Source organism: Rousettus aegyptiacus, unplaced genomic scaffold, assembly GCF_014176215.1.
Source record: "Rousettus aegyptiacus isolate mRouAeg1 unplaced genomic scaffold, mRouAeg1.p scaffold_m13_p_1, whole genome shotgun sequence".
NCBI lineage: Eukaryota > Metazoa > Chordata > Mammalia > Chiroptera > Pteropodidae > Rousettus > Rousettus aegyptiacus.
In genome coordinates, this window is record NW_023416284.1 from 150,650,590 (window position 1) to 150,666,389 (window position 15,800).

General features: G+C 34.5%; 1 protein-coding gene across 5 annotated transcripts in view; it reads right to left on the reverse strand.

Moving 5' to 3' along the window:
• The window catches only part of ROS1 (ROS proto-oncogene 1, receptor tyrosine kinase), a 93,728-nt gene that overhangs the window by 47,639 nt on the left and 30,289 nt on the right, over positions 1-15,800 (reverse strand). For 3 of the 5 annotated variants that reach the window (XM_016163648.2, XM_016163644.2, XM_016163646.2), the window contains exons 14-23: positions 15,308-15,520; positions 14,104-14,214; positions 12,891-13,069; positions 10,871-11,062; positions 6,949-7,049; positions 5,536-5,753; positions 5,056-5,216; positions 4,531-4,675; positions 2,135-2,397; positions 152-215 (exon numbers count right to left, since the gene is read on the reverse strand). In XM_016163648.2, the coding sequence (XP_016019134.2) occupies positions 152-215; positions 2,135-2,397; positions 4,531-4,675; positions 5,056-5,216; positions 5,536-5,753; positions 6,949-7,049; positions 10,871-11,062; positions 12,891-13,069; positions 14,104-14,214; positions 15,308-15,520 (1,647 nt within the window). The remainder of the gene's footprint in view (positions 1-151; positions 216-2,134; positions 2,398-4,530; positions 4,676-5,055; positions 5,217-5,535; positions 5,754-6,948; positions 7,050-10,870; positions 11,063-12,890; positions 13,070-14,103; positions 14,215-15,307; positions 15,521-15,800) is intronic. The other 2 variants (XM_016163645.2, XM_016163647.2) reach the window with 1 other exon arrangement.

Below are 15,800 nucleotides of genomic sequence, written 5' to 3' on the forward strand. Positions count from 1 at the left end.
TTATTTAAGCATGCTTGATAATGATAAAAATTGATTACTTTATCTGACTCTAGCTTCAACTCAGAGACAGCACTCATATCCCTGAGAATATTAAAGGTGAAAACGTTTTAAAATACTAATTGCTGTTTACACAGATTTTAGATGATAGTACCTGATGTTTTGGACTTTACTATATCAGAAAATGGTCCAGGTCCTTTGGATGTGAAGACTCGAACCTAAAGAAAGAAAAAGACACAAAAATTCAGCATTCAACAGTGTTCTCAGTGATAATAATTAAGTTATGAGACTGATAAATTATTGAATGTTTCATTTCACATTCTTGATATACATTATTAATAGTTTCAAATAGTTGTTTACATCTGAGTATATAGCAATAAATCACTGAGGAAAAACATTGCCCCATATTTATGTTGGTGGGTTTTCTTGTCTAAGAAAGTACAAAGAAATGGCACAAATCTCTACTGCAAAAATATTTAATTTCTAAAAAAAAGTCCTTAGTTAGTTACAAAATTAAGTTACATAGAACATTTAACAGAAATAAAATTATACAAGCTACAGTACACTTCCACTTATCTTGAAGTCAACAACTAGATATTTTAAATAAATTTATATACTTTTAAAAAGGAGAATTATAAAAAGAAAATAATTAAACCTTATGCTTGAAAATGAATTGTGCATTTCAAACTACTTTTACATCCATTATCTATTTTGATCCCCACAACTATTAAGAGTGGAAACTAGACAAGGATCATAATTAAGGTAAGTTACTCATACACCATGACACATGTAGAAACTGGAAGAAGAGCCAAGTCTTCTGAGGTCTGTATAGTTTCCTTCCCACTGTGCTGCATTGCATCCTAACAGCAAAGTTTTTTAAAACAATTTTTATTAGATGTCTTTCATTGTGTGATAAATCATTCCCATTTCCAAATCTTGCATAAGTACAATAGTCTATAAATAAAATGAACATCCATACGATGGCCTCAAAAGATAAATCCTCAAGTGCCCTCTCAATCAACAAAACATTGGGTCATTTTTATTACACTTCTAATACTGAATAAATTTTATTATATCAATGTATTACTATCTGCATATGATATATATATATTATACACATATACACATATATACAATGGGATATATATGTCAAGCAGTCTTTACTTTTGCATAGGACAACCTTAAGCGAAATTCATGCATATCTATGCATATTACTTTGCATAGTTTTGTAGTGACTGATATATGAAACTGTATGTACATATAACCAGAATATTTCTTTAACTGGAACATACATAATTCTTAGCAAATAGGAGTATGCATTATCTTTAACTTTTACATACAAGTTTTTGATTACTGTATGTAGAGCTAATTATCAAATGATTATTAAATTAGAATTTTACAAAAAGATCCTTAGGCTATCCAAATCTCTGAAACACTCAAACATTATATTCCCCCAAAAGAAATAGAAAATATCTCCAAATCTGTACAACAGTGTCACCAACCTGATATTTATGAAAATCATTAAGCCACCTATCATTAAATGGAAAACTATTACATAGGAAATCAAACATGTCAGTATGGAGTGGAAGTAGCTTCTTATTCTTGACTCCTGAGTTTTTCCTTTATCAGCAGCCAGGTGATAACTGTGAGATGTCAACCACCCAGACCCTCAGTGTTTATTTCCATTGGTAGCCCCATATCGGGGCATCCAGATGGTGACAGCAATGACGTGATATGGTAAAGGACTCTAGTAGCTGGACTGTAGCACACCACTTCCTAGCCATACAGCTTTGGTAATTCACTGATACACTCAGGAACATGGCATTTTCTTCCCCCCAAAAAAAGGATGAATAGAAAATAAGACAATAATGATAAAAGCATCTATGGTGGTACATGGCCTATGGTGATGGCATCAAAAAATAATGATCTTTCTGAATGTGAAAGCAAGGCAGTTGTCAAGATGTCCTTTACTTTGGCTGCCCCCTCTCTTTCTCTCTACCTTTGCTGTCTACTTGACCCCTCTGATCATAATGTACTTCAAATTATTGACAGAGTGGCAGAATTCTTAACCTATTCCTTTAACTAAACTTCTGTTTGCACTATCAAGAGCTCTGTATTCCTGTTTTCACTCTCATACCTGAAAGGCAACGATGTACCCAGGACTCACGCTCTCAAGTTGAAAAGACATCACCGAGGGAGTGACATTGACGGCAATCCAATCTTCGAATGTTGTGTTTGTGTCATTTTGGTTGGATATTTGATAGAAAATTTCAAATCTTGTTAATACACCATTTTCATGCTTAGGCTTATTCCACCTAAATTCCACCACAACTTCATTCTTATTGTGATATTTCCCACTTGGTAATATAAAAACTCTCGGGTTCTCTGGTGCTGATGGAACTGAAAAGCAAAGATACAGACAGGGCAGATGGGAATATAAGATTGACTTTACCACTCATGATGAGGATGCGAAACAACTTAGTAATACATATTTCTCATTCCAGACAGCTGAGTTCTATCTATCTTGTTCTTAAAGATCTTTAGGAAAGACTATTCCATAGATTTCTTCAGGAACATATCCTAATATTTCAGTTCATCTTTCTTATCTCCAACCCAAACCCTTTTTACTGCCACTTAGCCACTCTGTTCTTGTCTGTGCCCTGTATAGAAGGAAAGTGGCTGGTTCTCCTTATAAAATACAATGTTTACTCTCATCCCGACAGAGTGATTTAGCTGGAGGTGGAAATGACAGTCGCCAGGAAGAAAGGCAGTGACTCTGTCCAGCTTTCAACCCGTTCGGCCTGTAAAATACAACATGTCAGGTATCCTAGCCCCTCTCACCTTGAATCTTTCCAGGAGATAGGAAATGCCTCAAGATTATGGTTTGGGGTTGCTATTTATTCTAGAGACAAACCAAGCAATTTAGTCTTGCTGTCCTTTAATTTCTCTCTCTCTCTCTTAATCAAGAGAAATTTCTCTGCCTGATTTTCAAGTCAATCCATCTAAGATATCCTTCTTTCTTAGGACTCTTCCACAATCTCCAGGCCTTCTTACATTGTAGTGATGCCTTTTCTTGCTAGAGTTTCCACTCCCCAAAGACCTTCCCTGGTCATACTAGTCTGTGTATATTGTCCTCTCTTAAGAATATTGAGGCAGCTTGATATAGGTGAAGGTTTTATAGTCTTGCCTACTTATTCTATGCCGTTGGCACTCAGTTGTCATTGCTTTATTTCTATTATCATTAGCAGAATATGTTTATCTCTATACTGTTTTAAGAGCTCTATCACAGAAAGCACCTTTTCTTATTCTTTGTTAAGTTCCCCCAAATTTAGTTTAGGACTGGCACACAGTAAGTGCTTAATAAATATTTATCAATTTGATTAATTTTCTGACTATTTTAATATTATTCATTTTTCCTTATTGCTCCCAACATTCAGTAGCATACTGATAACCCTACCCTTTAGTGCATTTGCTGATGGATGCAGTCAAATTCATTTCCACAGAACACTCCAACCATGGATGACACCCCAAGACAATCTCAAAGATATCATGCCTGAATCTAAATATTAACTACTCCAGAACTGCCCAAGCTCTACTATGTTCCTGTTATGAGAGTCATAGAAAAATATTGTTGAAAGAATCTTAACAGTAAAAGAATGCAATGGTGAATGTATGTCCATGTTTATTAAGCTCTACTACCTGCTAAATCCTGTGCTAGGAAGTTTATATAAATTAAATCAATATGATACTATCATTTGCCAACATTTGTAAAAATGACTGAATGGAGATTTGATGGAACTATAGTGAAAAGTCCAGATTAAGTCCCAGATTAAGTCCAGATTAAGTCCCTGCCACTTACTAGCTATTTTACATTGGGCAACTGCAGGCTTTCATTTTCTCATTTTTATAACAGCGATAACAATACCTGTCTACTGATCTCAGAGCTGTATGAAGATCAAATGAAATGATGAAATGATGTTTCTGACACATGGTAGATATATGATAAATATTTAAAAAAGGAGGATACATATAAATATGCTTTGGACACTTTAAAGTGATAGATGCATATAAAGGTATGGCTATTATCCTTTTAAAAATATATTTCAAAGAAAAATATAAAATTTAGACATCGGTTATTCACCTAAGGAAGATCTTGAGTTACCATCTATGAGACCATCTCCCAATAAGAGTCTTCCATGAAACTATCTCTGCTCTCAAATGCCCATTTTCCTTATAAAGCATTTCACAAATTATCTGAAAAATGTTTCTGCATTTGTATATCATTGTAATTAAGTGAAAATCTTTAAGAAATCTCTGAAATATTCTTTTGAAATAAATTATGCAGATTTATTTTAATTATGCTATTCTTATCTCCACAGAGTCACTCTATAAGTATTGAATCTAAACACATCTACAAAATTGAATTATTTTTTAAAAATTATTAACTATCCTTTCTAGATCATGGAAAGTGAGATTCTACCTCTCTCTTTTTCTTTCTTTCTTTTTTTTTTTAAAGAAATTTCACCCTTGTACCTGTTTCAGGTGTTCGAAGTGATAGAGACGTTTTGGGACCCTTTCCCCAGTAGGTATAAGGAGTGACAGAAAGATTAAATAATGTATAGGGCTCCAGACCTTCCACAGTAAATACAGGTAAAGGCTGTTGTTCACTAGCCAGGAACTAAAATGTAAGCACAAAACATTATTTTCTTAGGGAGAAAGTCATAAAATCTTTTATTCCTAATTAACTAAGATCTCCCAACTTTAGTTCACATGTAAAGTCAAACCTTGTAATTTTGGAAGTACTGATGTTAGTAAGTTCCATGTTGTTCCATATAAACCAGTTAAAGTATCTAATATACCAGTTAACACTAACCACAAAATGGATAGAGATTGGCTGTAGACAAAAGTTTTCAGGAACAATCTTGATGACCAGATGCTAGGGGAACAGCTAGAGAGATGGGCTTGGTTAAGTAAAGAAAGTACAAATCAGCGTGGGCAGGGTAGATGCAGATGTACAGTCTGTTTGAGAAATGGAAGTTAGTAGAACCAATGCCATACCTTAGGATGAGCACTAAATTCCACACTATAGAAAATCACACCCCAATCCACAGCTGGGGGAGCATTCCACAGGACTTGAAAACTTGAAGCATTTCCTTCAATCCTAAATGAAGACTCTTGAATGGAATCTGGTATAACCTTAGGAGTAAAGGAAAAGTTCCCTAAGAAATGAAAGGATAGAGGGAGAAAGAATTTAGGATTATTAATCATCATAAAAAAAACATGGAAAATTAATGACAATTACTAATAGTACTGAAACAAAATTTCCCTTTTTTAAAATATGTCCTGAAAGTCATCTTTTTCTGACCATTTCCAACTGTAAATTTGGGTTAAGAGTAAGATGACTGCAAACGAACCAGCAGAAATTACTAAAGACCTGTTTCTATTAAAACATAATTCTTAAGAAAAAAATCCCAATCTAAACATTTATTTAACAGAAAGTATGGAGGAGCGAGGGTAAGCAGGAATAAAATATTGTACCAGGCAGAGGCTTGAGGGATGTCTGAACAATTGTAAACTGATTAAATTTGGCTGGTTCCAAAACAGAGACACTAGTTCGCTGACCAATTTCCTGAGCTGTGATAATCCTATAGCCATTGATCCAGAAGAGCCGGCCACTATAGTACATCAGTGCATTCTGGGAAATTTCGGAAGTACTCCAGGCTGCAAATTCTGTGATGGTGATATCCCCAGCGCTGCTAAAATATGGCACCAATTAGTGTGTGTATTTGGAGTGGGGGAATGAGCTGGTATATTCAAGTACTGAAGAAAATCTGTATTTGTTAGCGTGCATTTTGTGTATATGAAAACAAAGAAAAATACATTGCAACAAAATAATTGTCATTATTCTTAGTTCTATATTAAACTGATCTTTTTCTTACATTTTTTCTTAAAGTATTCCTAAAGCAAATTTTCTAGAGTTTTTCTTATTAATGTGATACTGCAATGGCAAGAGTGTTACACTGGTTTAATAAATACTTGTGATTTGGGGTAATACTCCTAGAGCAAAAGCACAACCCACTGATTGGTTTCTCCTGGTTGAGTCAAATCTCCCTCCTATTCTTGGTTAGGCATCTTATCTACTTGCTTTAATTATTCTAGCCTGTTTGGTCCTCCACTTTAAATTAGTCACAACTGTTGCTTCAATGAATCTTATCAAAATCTATAGCTTAGTCAAAATGCTCCTCTTCAGACCAGGGAATTCAAGTAAACACACTTATTTAAATTGCCTTTAGGGTTTTTATCTCAATAGCAGGGAATTTTACAAGAATTTTTACTTTAAAAATCTGCTTGGTTATTTCTAATATTACTCCAGTTGCCTAGTACTCAGTAAATCTATCTCCATGATACTCAACCTTTTAGAGTGGAGAGTGAATCTTTTTTCTAATTTCTCTAAATCTTTTTAAAGTGTTGACATTCCCCTCTTAGAAAAGTATGGCATTTAAAGTCAAAATAAATAAAAGTTCTGTTTTGAGAATTTCATAATACCTCCGTGAAAAAAAAAAATGCAAACCACCTCAGAGGACCATAGCTAGCAGTTGCGAACCTTGTAAGGAAGCACCACGTTCACGAGTGCTATTCCCATAGTCCTTTTCTAGCAAAATACCATTTTTTACATCCGCTCAGTTATGAAGACAGTATCTGGTTTGCCCTGTGGACTTTGAGCTACCTGTCAGTGTCTCCATTGCACTCTTTTTATATCCCATCACAGTATTTACCATATTCTACTGCAATTGTTTACAAACCTATCTTTCTTCACAAGCCAAATGTCTGCCACACAGTAGATAATTAATAAGTGTTTACTGAAAGAATGAATTCTCAGGCATTATCATTTATAAGTGAGGGGCAAGTCATTCTCTTCTCAATCAATTGCCTTTGAGGGATATTACTTACCTCTGCCCCCGAAGAACAGCTGTGTACAGGTGTATACATTGACTATCTTGAACCAACCAATATAGGAGCCCATCACTGAGATCTAAAGTTAGAGCAACTACCTAAATTGAAATTATAAGAAAACAAATCAAATCCATGTTTGAAGAATATCTTTGTGAATAAGTCATACTTAAGTTACAAATTGCTCTTTAAAATCCTCTTTGGAATAATAAACTCAGTGATTTTTTACCTTTCACTGAATATAAAAATTATATGAGTATGCCTATTACTATGTAATTTGGATATAAGCACTGATTTCCTAAAAACCATTAAAAGGTGAGAAATAGTACTCACTTCTATATACTTAGCTCTGGTGATTCTCGAACCAGAACTCCAGTGTCACCAGGGAACTTGTTACAAATACATTCTCAATTACACTCCAGGTCCTACTGAATCAGGAACTTTGAGCCACTGTGTCAAGCCTTGCCCTAAAGCGAGCCAGAAATTTGGGCTCTTCAGCCACGTTAGACAGTGAATGTCGTTGTTGTTTAAAACAGTTGTTCTTAAACATTGCAGTACATTAGAATCACCTGATGAGTTCTTTAAAAGTCTCAGTTCTCAGGCTGCATCCTATTAAATTATGGTCTCTGGAGATGAAACAGTCTCCCATGTTTCCAAATTCCCCAGATAATTTTAATGTGTCACCAAGTTTGCGAACCAATGTTGTAAAAAATTTTTAATTGTATTTTCTGTTAATTATAACCAAAAACATCCTGACACATTTTGAAAATATAATACACAAAAGGTTTTTATGTTTTGTAATTGGATAGTCATGTATATTAAAAGCCCTATTTCTGGCTGACATCTGAAAACTACTTCTTACTACTTTATCTTTGTTTTCTTGCTACCATCCCGTCTTAATTTTATGTCCGGTTATCTAGGTGAAGCCTGAGGAAAGACTGCTTCTCCTGTGAATTAGGGTGCATGAGACAGAAGTTACAATCCAAGGGATCTTTTTTGCTTTCTTTGGCTTTATGGTATTTTGTTCAAATAAGCTGAGATTGTCAGGAGTTAGACCTCAGAGTAGTACATTCTCTCTAAAGCAGACGTAGAGACTGAGACATATCAGAGAGGATTAAGTTGATGACTAGATCTTTAGCAAGATACAGCAGCATATAAACAAAATCAATGAGCCAGTGAAAAATGTAACTATTTACATTAAAGCATTCAAGAACTAAAAATATTTACTGGCAAGTTACCTAAGGCCTGCTACAAAGAAATAATCCTGAGGCGTACGACTGCAAGAAACTTCACTGAGTATATAAATCACAGCCTTCTGTCTTCAAGAAAACTCAACCTCCTCGTTTCCCAAAATGTAAAAATCTATTCTATCAATTCCCAGCTTTTGGAAGTTGAATCCTGTCCTTGTTTCAGGCTAAAAGAGATTTACTGATGACTTTTTCAGTAAAAAATGAAATCAAGTTAACCTTGTTTAGTTATTTATAATGAGATGCACTAGAGTTTTCTAAATAACAGATTAGCTCTTTTATCTCTTTTTAAATTTATTTTTTATTACAGTTGACATATGATATTATTTTGGTTTCAGGTATACCTCATGGTTTGACATTCATAAACCTTACGATATGATCACAACAATAAGTCTAGTAACCATCTGCCACCATATAGTTATTATGATATGGACTATTTTCCATATGCTATATATTCCATCTCTGCAATTTTCTATTTTATAACGAGAAGTTTGTGCCTATTATTTCCCTCCATTTTTTCACCCATCCTCTCACCCCCCCATCCCTTCTGGCAACCATCTGTTCTATAAGTTTATTTCTGTTTTGTTTGTTCATTTGCTTTGATTTTTTAGATCCCATATATCAGCAAAATCATATAGTATTTGTCTTTCTCTAACTTATTTCATTTAGCATAATACCCTCTAGGTCCACCCATGTTGTCTCAAATAGCAACATTTTAAAATCTCTTAATAAAGGAGATTCTATAGCTCCCTTTGCTGGAATACAACAAACTATTCAAACTGTAAGTAAAATTAAGGTGTTGGGTCATTACCTCATTCCTTTACATCAATCATTTGGGCCCATATTTAAACAGAGACAGAGGGTATTCCATAAATATTTGGTACCATTGTTACGTCTAATAGTACCCATACCATGGAAAAAATTCCTTTGAACTTTAAGTTTTAATCTTGTGCTAAAATGCACTATATATTATGAGCCCGACCCATCAGATGTGGCAAAAAGGTTTTACTTTAGATGAATATCTCACTTCATTCTCCCTTTTCATCACACAAATACTGTAAGTCTTTCTATAAATAACTGACTCACTATTTTACTATACCTGTTGATTGCAAAGTGTCTTATGACTCCATAATAAATCTGTGTGTAACATATGAAGGATGACAATGAAATGGAGAGTGTTTTGCTTGGTGCAAAATGTATTGTCTTCAAAATACCCATCAGAATTAAATGGAGGCAGATGGATAAGACACCAAACAATGGAACCAGAACATAGATTTACACAGGCAGCAAGCAACAACACTTGCCAAGCTGTGAGAGGATGTGGAGTGTGAATTTAAAGAAAGGTGTATTTTGTCAAACATGCTGAGAAATCTAATGATTTACTCATTTACAGAAAAGTCCCCAGGGCCACTAGAGCTTTCCTAAGAGGAAATAGCTCAGATGACCAGATCACAGCAATGGAGAAATTACTGACAAAGCCCCTTAGAAAGGAAGTTACTCTTGAGATAATATTACCTTTAATTTGTTTTTACAAAAATAAAAGTGCTTTCCCTAACAGTTATTATTGAGACATTAAAAATATACTCTCTTTGTATTCAAATTCAAGAGGCTCCAAAATAAAAGGAATGATAGGAATGATTAATTTCTAGATATGGTATATAAATCTCTATTTTAAATATCTGAGTTATAATCTGTATATGCAAATCAGGTGTCCTTACATATTTTTAGAACTAGTACCCAGATAGCCTATGGAATTGAGGATCGAGTGACTCAACAATTTATTTATTTATAAATGACCTGATATACCTGTATTACGTATATTTTATCTTAATTGACAGAAAAAAATAACTTTTAATAAAAGGAAAAAAAAATAAGGAATATTCTGGGTAGAAACAGTATAAATGATTTATTCATTTTATTCTGTAATGCTTTTCTGTAATTTCTGAATATCCTGTAGTAGATATATATTACTATTATGAGAGAAAACAAAATTTAGAAATTTAGATAGATACATAGAGAGTAGCTGAGCAGGATTAAGAGAAATAGGCATTACTTCTAGAAGTTGGGGTAAAAACATTTGTTTTAGAAACATTCTTACATCAGATATTTTTCAGGTTGAGTTACAATAATAAGAGTTTAACTATTGAGTAGTTATCGTATGCCTGGAACAATTCTTAGTACTTATCATGAATTATCTCATTTAATCCTCAAAACAATTCTGAGAAGTAAAAATTCCCATTTTTCACATAAGGAAACAGATTTAGAGAAGTCAAATAATTTGCCTAGGGGTCACACAGTTTTTAGAGCAGTCAATACCCAAAATTGATTAAAAAATAATAAAACTCTTAATCACTACCAAACAAGCTCTGAGTATATCCAATAGAATTCCTGCAGACTAAAAAAACAGTCAAAAATTAAAAAGTTTTTAAGTGTGGGTCCATTCAAGATAAGGCAAACTACAAAAAAAAATCTCCATATTATATTTTATATCAATTATGACAGTCAAACAAGAGTTAGAGAAATTTTGGTTATATCAAGATTTTACTTTAACAGTATTTCATTTCAGATTCTACCTGAAGCACTCACAATAAGCAGAAACAGTATTATTATAACCATACGATAGCACTATTTAGAATTATTAAATAATCTATGAAGTTTTATTTTTAATTTGTCACCTTTTTCCCAGAAAACCAAGGCTGTGCCTGTAGTATAAGGGAACTTTCTCCATTTAGCCTGGTGCTTTCAACAGAGTATAGTGTGGTCCAATAGAGATAGCCACCAACTGAATCCACCACCATGTCATTCACCAATAACTTCACATGAGTCACAATATCTGTGTGTCCTGTCAACACAGACTGCCTTTGTATCTATAAAACATAATCATATGCTCAGTTAATGATTTTCAAATGACATTATGATTTCTGAATAGTTCATTGCAATTGTCAGTAAATTGCTGCATTTACCATTGATTCATTCAACCATAAATATTTATTGGCACTATGTACTGGGTATTGTGCTAAGCCTTGGAAACATAATAGCCATAGTACCTGCTTTCATGGAGCTTATCTCTCTTCATGTTTTTAAAGAGAAAGGAGATAAATTTATTCTGAGTTAAACTACTTGCTCCTCCTAATCATATATCCAGACAGTCAAAACACTGCTGAATTAGAATGTATTTAATTGGGCTCCTGAAGAAGATGCACTATCCTGGTAAATAATGACATCTCTCCTTGCTCCTTTCTACCAGTATTTTCCCTAATATCAACTACTGCCATTATTGAGTGAGTATTTATATTATGCCAGGCACTCTCCCTTTTTTAAATCTTTATATATAAGCTCTTGTAACCTTCACATTAACCTATTAAGCCTATGCCTTACTTTTTTTATAAGTAAACTGGGTTCAGAAAAGTGATTTTTCCTGGAGTTAAACAGTTTTATGAGGGAGTAAATACCGAACCCAGTTTTTATATCCACTCTTCCATTTCCTTCTAAACTATTTTCAAACTAACCTATTTTAGGGAGCATTCTCTGATTAACCATATTCAACTCTGTCTACATGTCAATGGCATGTATAAATTCAGATTATAGCATATTCTTTACTTCTAAATACATTGCTTTGTATGCTTCTTCTATTATTTCATGGATGTATTTTTATCTCATCAAAAGAACAGGGGCAAGTGGTGATGGTTACACAACATTGAACATACTAAAACCACTCCTTTTTACATAATGAAAGGGTAATTTTATGGTATGTGAATATATCTCATTAAAGCTGGTATTTTTTTAAAAAAGAGCAGGAAGATGTCTACTATTTACTTTATATTCCCTACTATGCCCAATCTCAATGCCTCTAAACACAATGGTAATAGATAAATGACTGTTAAATAAATAAAACATTGGACAATAGCTCCCTCCTGATTAAAAACTGATTCAGTACCATATTTCTTGATCTGTCAAACCAGTGTTGTCATCATTAACCATCCTTCTCTTTCTCGTAGTATACCAGCATGCAGATGCACAAGATGTCTCCATTTTGCCTCCAGGTCCACTCTCAATCCTCTCCACCCTACTTGGTGCCCCTGGAGGCTGCCATCTTTGGGCCACATCCACTGGACTCCCTTATTCTCTGGCTTTGGGTAAGGTTTAGCCAGTGGAAACATTGGCAGAAGATCGGAGGGCAGAATAAAAGAGGGATCTGGGTAATTATTCCCCCAGATCTCGCCTTGCCAGACCATACATTCTGACGGCGGCTGGGTTTCATAACAGCAACTCTCCCAAAGGTTCTTCTCCTTCTTTCCCTCGTCCCTTTGTGCCTGAAGGTAGTTATATCTTTCCACACTTGCTAGCCCAGGGCATGCTTCAGCATTCTTTACTTGTTTTCCTTAGCCTGGCCCCACCTTTGAAAATAGTCCCTTCACTTAGTTTCATTTAATCATCCTCCTCCAGGACACTGACTCGTTGGTGAACATTTTAATATATTTATTTTAAGTATTACTGAAAATGGTACACCAAATAGTGATAAAAAATTTCCTTCACATATAAATGCATTTCGATTAAAAAGTGAATAGGCTTAAAGACAACTATTAAATAATAGCATAGTTGATTCACAAGTATGAAAAAAATTGTGAAAGTGACATTGCACTAAAGTGGGTGGGCATTGTTCTAGAGCATCCAGAATGCCAGGCTTTAACTTACCACATATGTCCTTCCAGCCCAGTAGAGAAAGTGACCCAGCCATTCATAAGCTAAAGCTCCTGCTCCTGCAATGTTAGGTATGTGATCATTCTCTGAGATATCCGTCCCATTCAGCAGCCACACGTAAACATCACCTTTCATGTCGCTGTAGTAGAAGCTATTGTTATACCAATCCATATCTCAAAACAAAGTGAATTAGGAACAGTTATTTTTTCACATATGGCAACATAAACATGGAGCATCAACAAATCACACATGCACCTCAATGTAATTTTAAAGCATATACTAACATGGATATTCACTAGAACTTTAAGGATCTGTCAAGAATATTTCAAAAATGTTACCCCAAAATTCTAATCCCTAAAACTAGAGAGGGGAACTAATATTCTTTAGGCATCTCCTCTTAGTCAGACAGTCTCCTAGGCATTTTTATATATCTTACTTAACTCTTAAAACAAAGTTATGAAGTAGGAATTACCCCATCTTTGACATGGCAAACCCAAGGCTCAATGAGGTTATCTATTCTGCTTGAGGTCTCCCAAGTGAAAAGAGGGGGCATCCCAGATTCAAGCCAACTCCAAAGCATTGTTCCTTCCATTAGTACACTACCTCCTAAGCCCATCTCCTTTGCTGGTCAGAAATGTTGCTGCACTTAGCCACTTTTTATAAAGGCCAAGAAAATAGGTCAGATGATTAGATAATTACAGAAGATGCCATCTGCTGGCAAGATCTGTGTTATATCATTATAGAATGAAGACTTCTAGGCATAATTACCCCTGTATTACTTAATAATCCTCTTTGTTAAGAAATTCTTTCTTATACTTTATTTAGAACTTCAATACAGATTTCTCATGTTCCAGTCTTATAGCAAACTTATAATAAATTACTTAGGCATAACTATTTTAGTGCAACAAAATAGGCTATTACTGTGAGGTGACATTAATAGATTATTATACATGAGAAGTATATCAAAGCCTTCCTGACACAGGCATAAATCAATAAATTAACACATTTTGTAAAGTAATAAATAGCATTCCTACTTGAGAAGTGACATTTTCTTAATATGCTCACTAGCAGTATAGTTCAGTCAACTTTTTTTCCTTTCATTATTGATCTAATGCCAAAACACTCAATTCTTTAGATCTGTTGAATAGCTTAGGAAGTCTTATGAGTAGAAACCTGTTATCCAAGTGTCAAGGAACTTGGTGTTTACCTGACACATTTCCTATATCAGAGGACAAGAATTCTCCTGGGCCAAAGCTATTCAATGGTTTACGCCAAAGTCCATCTTCTTTCACAGCCATGATAAATGGTGGTTCTGTAGCTGTTTGGTAAAAAAAAGGGGGGGGGGGGCAGAAAAAAAAAAAAAGAAAAGAAAAATAGAAAGAAATATCACAGAAAGCACATTTTTAAAAATATATATTTACATTTCTTTTCTTTTAATTTTAAATTAATTATTTATTTCTTTAATGGTGACATTGGTTAACAAAATCCAAAAAGTTTCAGCTGTACACCTTAACAGCAAGGCATATGTATATCTACACTGTGTGTTCACCACCCATAGGTAGATTTCTTTCTGTCACCACATATTTGGCCTCTTTTACCCAGTCTACCTCCCCTATACCTCTACCCCCCTACCCTCTGGTAACCACTAGTCTATAGTCCATGTCCATGAATCTCTGTCCTGCTCATTTGAAAGCATACTTTTCAGGTGCACATTTTATATCCTAAGATTTCCTTTATAAAATAAAAGAATATCAACATTTAAAAAATACTGTGGAAGTATATGAGTAATCGTATATGCATAATAGAATTCTCTATTATATCAAATATACTTTCTGATTTTTATGTAAATATTTGAAACAGAATGTGAAGAGAATGTGTGGTGATGTTGCCTCTATAGCAATGTCATGATCATGGATGATTTTTTTTTTTTTTTTTTTTTTGGCTATTTGTTGTCATGGTCCCATTCAGAGCACCTAGAAGTAATTGTGATAATAGCAGGATAAACAATACAATTATCTTTCCATTTTCCTTCAAGCAAGAGGGTAGAATTTAGCATAATTCACAGTTCCTCAACTTCTCTCACCATGACTTTCAGAGTTCAAGGGGTGCTAGCGCTTAGTAAACTATAAGAAAGGAGAAAGACATGAAGAAAAAGAAAATTATACTGTTTCCTCAAAAATATCTTGAGAAGTTTAAAATAGCAGATTAGACACATAAATTAAATATCACATAGTGCCTTATGTGCTGTCCTAATCTCAGATAAACACATACTGAAGACGTCATCACACCCTCATTCTAATTCCTTTACCACATCAGAGGTGAGGAATTTTAAAGGATGCAAGGTGTAAGTCTTTTTTAATTTTTTTTTTTTTTTGTCAGAACCGCTCCCTAAATGAAGAACATTTTCTCACCTGGTACCAGGGTAGTACCCACCGAGGGCTCTGACCAAGGGCCTGGCCCCTTGGGAGAACTCGCTCTCACAGAAACCCTGTATTTTGTAGCACTCTGCAGCTTGGGTACATTGAGCATGGTCCCACTTATGTTAGAGAAAACATGAGTGATTTCAGGAAAGTCCTGTGTTGATACTTTCACCTCGTAAGTCCAGTTCTGCCAGGCAGAAGGGCCTAATCAGAAAAATTAAAGGATATTACTGAGCAGGATGATATCAACAAGAGCAAATAAAGGATTGTCAGTTATTTCATCTACAGTCTTGCTTTGAACGGAAGGGTAATTGGACAAGTAGTTCCTGTTACTCCAATAGTCATCATGGTAAGTTTGACAATATGACTAGGACAGTGTCCATTCCACCCAGGCCACTCATTTTGTTTGATTGAAGGAAACATTATTCCCAACAAATCAGAGGATGCTGTTCCCTAGTCAAAGCTGTGTGCTTGGCTGCATAGA